This window comes from Actinia tenebrosa, unplaced genomic scaffold (assembly GCF_029948245.1).
Source record: "Actinia tenebrosa isolate PJP-AT-01 unplaced genomic scaffold, QUT_ActTen_1.0 PGA_scaffold0__85_contigs__length_37466705, whole genome shotgun sequence".
NCBI lineage: Eukaryota > Metazoa > Cnidaria > Anthozoa > Actiniaria > Actiniidae > Actinia > Actinia tenebrosa.
The window spans coordinates 1,395,667-1,404,424 of record NW_028292569.1 but is presented as its reverse complement, the minus strand read 5'-3'; the positions used below and the strand labels follow the sequence as shown (position 1 = coordinate 1,404,424).

General features: G+C 33.2%; 1 protein-coding gene across 1 annotated transcript; it reads left to right on the top strand.

Annotated features, from left to right (window-relative positions):
• Window positions 1-3,537: 3,537 nt before the first annotated feature.
• Window positions 3,538-7,312, top strand: LOC116302058 (uncharacterized). Its single transcript, XM_031711257.2, has 3 exons — window positions 3,538-4,455; window positions 5,405-5,586; window positions 6,368-7,312. Exons 1-3 carry the CDS (start codon window positions 4,233-4,235, stop codon window positions 6,773-6,775), a joined length of 813 nt encoding a protein of 270 aa, XP_031567117.2. The 5' UTR covers window positions 3,538-4,232; the 3' UTR covers window positions 6,776-7,312.
• The last annotated feature ends 1,446 nt before the right edge of the window (window positions 7,313-8,758 follow it).

The following is an 8,758-nucleotide window of genomic DNA, read 5'->3' as shown; positions in this document are numbered from 1 at the left end:
CAAAAGAATAGAGCGTAAACCTGAGCATACCATGCCTTAATAGACTTTATTGAGGGTGCTAAAAGGATTTTCTTGTCAATCAAAATGATGACGCATTGGGTTTAATATGAAAAATTAAAAAAATAGGGTCTGGTCCTATTAGTGTGTATTGACACTGCAAGTCGATTGTTTTATCCTAAGTGTTCCTAGCACCAATGGAGTAATTACTGTAACACTTTAATTCATTAAAATTGCTACTAAGACCATAAAAATGCTTTGACTTGAACCCCATGTAGTAATGCACACTTATCAGCTCTGGCGAGTCGATCGGTCGGAAAAGAACCAGTCGTTAATAAGAAAAAAACTGAAATTCAGACAAACTCCATTGCTAACAGAAGTGTTAAACATAAATAAAACTGAATTGAAATTTGAAATGAATTTTTAAACGTCTTTTAAAATCAGTACCGAGAGAAATGATTGAATAAATCGAAAACACTGCCATCCCAAAGGCTGATGATCACGACTGAAAAATACATCTGGAACTGACCTATGTAACAGACTAAATACAACAAGTTCTTAAAGCTTTCTTCAGAATCCGAAAACAAAACAAGAGCAAGTGAAAGAACAGTAGACTGGTACCAGTAGATAGTAAACATCACACAGACAATTTTTCTTCTTTCTGTTGGCTTCCAGAGGACAGCCTCGAAAACAACCCATGGGAATCATACTGTTTAAGTTTTCTCACCGGCGTCAAACACATCGAAAAATACCCCACGCTGGTTCAGTAGTACCTGTTGTGGTCAAGTTTGAAGATGTTTTTCGATAAAAAGATTTTAAAAAATCAAAGCGTTTTTATTATCAGGAATGAAAACACTGCGACAAAAATTGATCGAAAATCTTTTTTTTTTTTTGGATCCTATGTAAAATTGCCTTCAAATTTTTGCTTCTTATCGTATTCAAAGTTAAAGAGGCCATTGACAACGTAGCAACCGAGTAACTTTAGTAACCTTCTTACAAGAGAATCTCTTTCCAGGTTCAATACAGCTTTCGTAGTTTAAATTATCCAAAGACAAGAAAAATAATGATCTATATAGTGGCATAAGCTAAAGTTTATAAGATTCCCATCAAGTACTTGAAAAACTTCATAGTTCTTACATCCTTAAAGTTTTCAAAGACTAAAAACACTGAATTTTGAACTCCCGGGTTTGAAGTTTAACTAATTAGCCAATTACCAAATGTGAAGTAACTTCACTTTTTACAGAAGATTTTTTGAGTACTGAAAACATAAAAAGAAGTTGAAGACTTTTCTATCTCTACGAATAAATACTTATAGTTCCCAAGGTCTATTTAATCGATACTGTTTAACCGCTTTGCTAAAGTTCATATTCACTGAAAGTGCGTTACTGAAATCAATGTCCAACGAGTTTTGGTCATTATCATGGCAACCATGATTGAACTTGATCGTCGTGAAAAAAATATACAATCCAAGACGTCAAAGGAAAAAGCACGGTTTTTAAAATAAATTTGGTACTTTTTTAAAAAAAGCTTAAGTTCAAAGGCATCAATTTACTAGGTTTCAAAAAGACTTATATGACTGTAAAATTGGGAAGATAAAACACACAAGCAGCTTTGTTTTGTAGACAATGGCTAAGAAATAGCAACTTGCATGTGCTCTGTGTTTTATACCTGTTTAGGAAACAATTGCAGTGTAAATATCATTAGTCTAAACTATTGAAGATACTAATGCTCTGTCAAAGCTAAAACGCTCGGAATAAGCTTTTGAAACAGACCCGATAAAAAAAGTAAGACCAAGACAAAGAATTCAAAAATGTTTTGTTTTGTTTTGTAAATTTTAATCCATTTATTAGAGGGAAAAAAAATAATTCTTGTGAATAAGCTTTATGAATTGAATTAATAATACGAAATGCTCTCTTAACATTAAGAGAATGAGTCTACATTTACACTTTTACAATAAACTTTATTAAAAAGAATTTTGCAAAACTCGCACTAGGTGACGCATGCGCAGTACAACGCGTACGAACACCGCCAACGCATCTCCTTCAGCCGTGAATAGGATTTGAGTATATTGTCCAACACCTTTAATTCATAAAGACAAAAATAAAATCCAAATGAATTTATGAAGCTCTTTCGTGCTAATTTTCTATAACCTTAGACAATGGAAAGAATACCGTATTTGAAACACCACGAATTTAACGACACCGTTGTTGCAGTTGATCGGCTAAAGGGTTTCTAGGAATCAAAATTAAAGAAGTTTTTACGATTAATTTTAAAGATTTTGGTTAGGGATTTGTTATTTTCATTTAATTTGAAGCTTTAAAACGTCAATTCTTTTTTTAAACATGTTAACAAAGAGATTTAATCAAAGAAAATAAAAATAAAAAACTTTGCAAGAACCAGAAACAAGCAGAAATTATTATTGTTGAGCGAAAAAAGAAAAGAGAAAATAAATTCAAAATTGGGCATTTCATGGCAATGAATCACTTACATTAATCACGTGATTGGCGATACTGCAAACGTATATGTTAGCACTCACTTTAAAGCCGAAAATTGGAGACATAAACGGAAAGTACTCAGCTGTCTTCGTTGTCAAATTTTGTCCCAATGGAAGCCCGCGGTGATGGCCCTGGTGCATGTAATTCAAACTATCGCTTTGTTTATTCACATTCGCGGCGAATTCTTTTAAATTTTCAGCACTATTTTCTAGTTTTTATCTTCAATTTTCAACTTTTTTATTTTAAAACGAGCGAATACAATTTCAAGACTCGATTTATGAATGATTTCTTAAAAGCAGTATATGAAGAAAAATGCCGAGTTGTCTTTAAACTTCAAAAGTTGAAATTACATCGACGTCGTAAAAGGAAACTTTGTAATTTACTTACTAAAAAGTCTGGGTTCAGAATGGAATCTTATGCCGCTAAGAAACACAGCAAATAAACTACAAAATGTCTTTTCGTCTTTCCTTTGTCTTCGTTAATTCTTAAGTAAGCTCTGCGTCTACTTTTATTATGTTTCTTTGTGCGAAGAGCATAGGATGCTTCTATTGTTAAAAAACGCCTTCTTGTCCGTCTTCCTTACTTGAATTTTATATCACGGTAGCTCAAGCGGTCATTTTTTATTAAAGATTTTAACCAAAACTTTCGACTTTCCTTTCATCAATGACGACTACTAATTTGATTTTAATTCTGCTTTTGGCTTTGTAATGATGATTTCATTGATTGTTTTGGCTTTAAATTGTAAACTTATAGCTGTAATGTGAACGAAGTTCCGTCAAACAGTTGGGAGTCGCTAACATAAAAAGTCAAAGTTATGAAACTACTATTACACCATATTTTTTTTGAAAACAAACCATATCATCTCAATATTTTCCCCATATATACTTATTAGTTACGTATCTTATATAATGATAATAATAGCAAAATAAATTTATTCTTAAAGAATTCTTTCTCAGTCGTGAGCTTATGTCAATTGTGTAAAAAAAATGTCGCCGCCAAAACCTTAGATATAAACCCGGTTGGAAATAAATTTTCACGCATGAATAAATTGTTCTTAATTTGCAGGCTTGTTATTAGATAAAACCTAAATAATGAGTGTATCGCTTGTGTCATTATATTAAAGATCGACTTGTACAGCTGTGTATGTTCGAAGCAGGTGAAATTTTTGGGGGTTCCCAATTTCCCAAATAGCAACCAATCTTATTTACAAAAAACCACCACAGATCTCAACAATTTGCTACAAATAAGTCCAACGTGTGTGAGGAAATAAGATGGGATTGCATTGTGACATGTCTTATTAAAACCGTTTATGCTGGGAAAATACACATTAGGAGACAGTTGGGCAGTTTTGACAGAATAATCTACTGCCTTGATTGCTTGTTTAGGCAATTCTTTAGTTTTTATTGAGATTCTCTGAGCGTAATGTTTATTGTTGCCGTCGAGTCGACCAATCCCGTTGCAGGACACCAAAATGGCAAGCACTTTTTACGAACTCTTTGTTCTTATTGAAATCTGATGGATTGAACGGCTATTTGCTGTTTTAACTGGTTAAGTAAGCAGAGAATACACTCCAAACAGCATTGTTCTATCCCATTAAAAAGTGTAATTACTAGACATTTAAATAGTTCGATATTTGGGGTGTTTAGTCCAGTTCAATCTCGACTCGAGAACTGGACGTTTTACACTCTTCACCCATTTTGTGAATAGTAGTCGCCTGACCAAAGAAGAAGAAAAATCAAAATGGAAAGCAACATTCCGAGTTTTCCATCGTTTTACAAACCTTCTCTATACTCTATGGTAACGACACCAAGAACTCAAGCAAACCCAAGTATACGTCCATACGATACTTGCTGCCTACCGAGTTTCCTACCATATCCAACCTACCCTCGACGCTGCGAAGTTCCATACATCTACCATCATCCAGTTCACCACAACCCATACTTGGAGACAACCGTTTTTCAAGGTACTTTAAACTAGAACAATGATGATAACTATTCGGATTGCCACCCTGATACAGTATATTTTAATGACTTGTTAATGCGATAGTACAAGTAAAACCAGAGGTGCTACTTGATGGTCTCTCTTGAGTTTCCGTTTTTATAGTAGCTCTAAAAATTTACTCAAAGCGAGCGATAAACGAAGGCATTGAAATGATCCATTATCACTCTCTGGAAATGTGCTGTTGATAAGTTAACTGAACTTCTTTATACAAATAAATTTTATCTTAAAAACTGAACGTATAAAAGCAGTGGTTTTCGGGACAGTTCTGATCTTGCTAATCATTCACATTTAGTTACTTTAAGCTCAACTTTTGTTTTATCGTCAAAAAGATTAAATCACTAGGATTCCTTGTCTTTTGCACTGGTTACAAATTCCTTCATTAATCAGTCAATAGTTTGAAATCACGCAAGGATTATTCGATAAAAAGATTGATACGATTGGACAAACCGTCGTACCCGCTTCGATAATCCCGATCGCCAAAACCACCCTAAAAAGCTGTGAACATTTAGATCGTTATAAAAGCAAAAAAGTCCGTTCTTCAGTAACTCATACTTTTCAAAAACATATTGATACCCAGAAAATTCGATACTCTGGGCTCATCAAATTCGGGGCACGACTAACTCACAGATTGAATCATGAAACAACCTCTGGGCTAATCAAAGTAAGGGCACAGCTATAACTCGCAGATTAAACACTGATACAATCTCTGGCTGATCAAATTCAGGGCACGGTTAACTTAAAAATAGATTAATGTAGTACAAGTTGTTACTTCTTCATTTGTATTCATTGAAACTCACTCACAAACAAAAGCTTCGGGTGAATTTTGTAAAAAGTTATTTGTAAAACAACCTTTAATACTTCAACACACACAAAAACAGATATTTCATAGATTTCTTTTCTTATTGTTCTAGGTCAAGGATATCTGGACAATTTAGGACAGCCTCGAAAACCACGCAGGATGCGAGTACGAACAAATTTTAGTCCATGGCAACTCGAAGAACTTGAAAGGGCTTTTGAGACGACTCATTATCCTGATGTTTTTATGAGAGAAGCGCTTGCTTTACGACTTGACTTAACCGAGGCTCGAGTACAGGTAAGAAGAGGTTATATGACAAAGTATAGCAAGAATAGGCCGTAAGGTTCAACCAGGGAAATGCAACTAGAAATGTAGCGTTAATTACTAGATATGATATATATGGTACTACATGTTAAAGAAAGTTTAATTTAAAGTTATGAAAATAGAAAAGGCAGTGTATAGGGAACTATTATAGATAATGAATAAAATATCCAAAGCTCTGTTAGGAATCTATTCCCTTTGCTTTTTCTCCTTTATCGTCAAAACACAGTAACGATCTCAGTATGAAAGCGGAAACGTTCAGAGGATGTGAATATCGAATCAAGCACACTAAACGTCCATTTTCCCTTAGGAAGAAACATCTTGAATCATTAAAAACAACAATTGAATAAAAAGTTACGTTTTATATTGTTAATTTTAAGTGCTAATGAGCAGCAGTAAGTTGCAAAAAATAGTTTTTAATCTTACCGTAAAATTGGCTCATTTTAATACTTAGTTTCATATACTCAGTAACTTTCCACAGAAAGTTTCGATTTTGTTTCAATTTTGGCTCGATGTTTTCGTCCTTGAGAAAACCAATTTCACGGCTTTTTGGCCGAGAATGAGTTTCCAATATTTAGAAGTTATGCACATGAGGAATTCCTAGATTGAAAACGTTCTAAAAAATAACTTATAAGAATACGCTTCTAGAAACCGTCTTTTTTATTTGAAAGGATAGCCTTTTAAAATTAATTATGGTTATAGGTTTATGGTTAATAAAACAGTTTAAGCTCATTTTTGTTTGGTTATTTTTTGACAGGTCTGGTTTCAAAACAGACGAGCAAAATGGCGAAAACGTGAGAAATCGAAGGACAACGACGTCAGCAACAAAAGTGATAAAGAAGACGAAGAAGCCTATGACAACTCAGAGAGAGCCATAACAGAAGAATCTACATTTATTAAGCGAGTTGACGACAATGAAGAAATCAAGTCAAAGAAGGACGAAAATATCGAAGAAAATGAACGAGAAATTTCCTCGCCAAAAAGCAAAGAGGCAACAGAACAGATTTCTCCTACTATCAACTTAAGTAGATACCCGAAAGATTTAAATGACTTCACTGACCAATATGTTGAAAACTACCGATCATCTAGTATTGCTGTGTTGAGACAGAAGGCTAAACAACACGAAGCAGAATGCTTAGGACTGTCGATAAATAGAAACGTCTAAAAAGCAAAAAGAATTCAAATTCTTTGCATTACAATAAAATCTTTCAAATAGACGTTGGGTCAAATTTTAATGTTTATAAGTTGTAGAAATTTAGAATGAAATTAGCCAAAATATTAGTTGAAGGTTTTTGGTAGATGTAAATCAAGTCAAATACAGCTAGATGGCTTCAAAATAGGCCGTGATTTGGGATAACATCCCGATAAAATACTTCAAATGTCATTTGAATCAAGAGCTCTTATCGGTTGAGAATTAATGAGATTCAAAAAGAAAAAAAGGAAAATTTACAAAAAATTGATAAAATAGACTTAGAATATGTTGAATGTTGAAGGAGTTGAATTTCAGATCCCAATTAGATATATGTAAAGATTGTCTGTATGGATACGTTGATGGCTGCATTGCATTGTATAATAGGAATTGTATGGCTGTTTGATACACAAAATAAATAGTACTAGTAAAAGATGATGTAAAAGCTAAGAAATTACAACGTATGTACATTGAAATCCGTTACTTAAGTTTATCAACAATAAAGTCTAAAGAGAGTATACTAAAGTAAGCAAGATTTATGCTGTTGTGTTTAGCGTGTTTGTTAATAGATTAGAAAGCTTATCTTTAAATCCAATATGCGAATTAAACTTAATCTCACGTGAAAACAAAAGTTAAACCAAAAAAATAAATTTTGAATTTGACTTTTAAAAAATTATATTTTTCTCTCTCACTGTCGACAAACTTTAAACTTTTCTTTCCCACTATTTCGAATTAATTAATTTCGCAGAATCATTAAATTGCAGAAATTGTGTTTGCGCTAAGTGTGATTAAAGCTTTATTTTTTGGAACGAAAATGGGTAGATATATTCCCCTAAATTATAAATATATTATAATTATAAAACAATTTTCGTGAAAAATATTTTATTTTATTTTATTTTTATTTTAAACTGACTGTTTAAAACCCACATTTGAAACATTTTACTTCCTGCGAAGTATCAAATGTGAAGTCACTTAAATGTCGACGGCTCTTAGTATCAGAAAGAGTGTGAATGAAAATTCAAATCAAACAATGCTGTATTACGCTCGGTTGGGTATGAATTCGAGGCCATTGAAAACTTTTGAACGAGGCACGCGCTTTAGAACGAGCGAACAATTAACCCCAACTGTTCTTTAAAAGCGAAGCTTAGCGCTAGTTTATATATTCCATTGATTTTACGAGTGACCCGGTTATTACTGAGAGTCTCAACAATGCCTCGTTCCATGGTTTTCTCCAACTCGTGGGAATTCTTTTCTATTTGGATAATACGTCCACACTTGAGAGTAGATGCTTGGCTATTAGTAATTTAGATTAAAACAAATTGCCTAAAATGTGCAATGAGTCGAGCCGTTATGGATCTCTCGGAAGTCGCTCTTGAAGAAAAAGGACCAACAAGACACTTTGAAGGCCAACACATGTCAAGTTCCCATAGGATTTCCCAAAAAACGTTGTCATTTTTCAATAAATTGAATTATTAGTCGTTGTTAAATCGATTAACAGAGTTTAAGCCTTTTGTCAAAGTAAAAAATTGGACGTAAATAAGATAAAAAAAGGCTCGAATGAAAGCAGTTTGAAGTGGAAAATACAATGAACCGTTTAGCCTTTTGAACGAATGGGCAAAAAATACAATCTTATCTTCTTTTTTCTTTCTTTTTTCAGTTAACACACAGAACTTCTCACGGTTGTTAAAAAACACACCTAATTAGACCAACCATTTAGAGTATCCTTAATAACGAGTAAGCACTACAATTAGTATTTTTATTTCATTCTTGTCTAAATAATTCTCTAGTCTTTTCTGTATCTAAAAAAAAAAAAAAGCTATAATAAATGCTGAGGTTTTTCAGTAGATGGATTCATAATGAAACATATCTTGAAAACGATTTTTTTGTATTGTGGGACGGGTTAAAATGTATCCGGTTTTTGCAGCAGTGTCTGCCGTGGTAAGCCGTTAATTTGTGGAG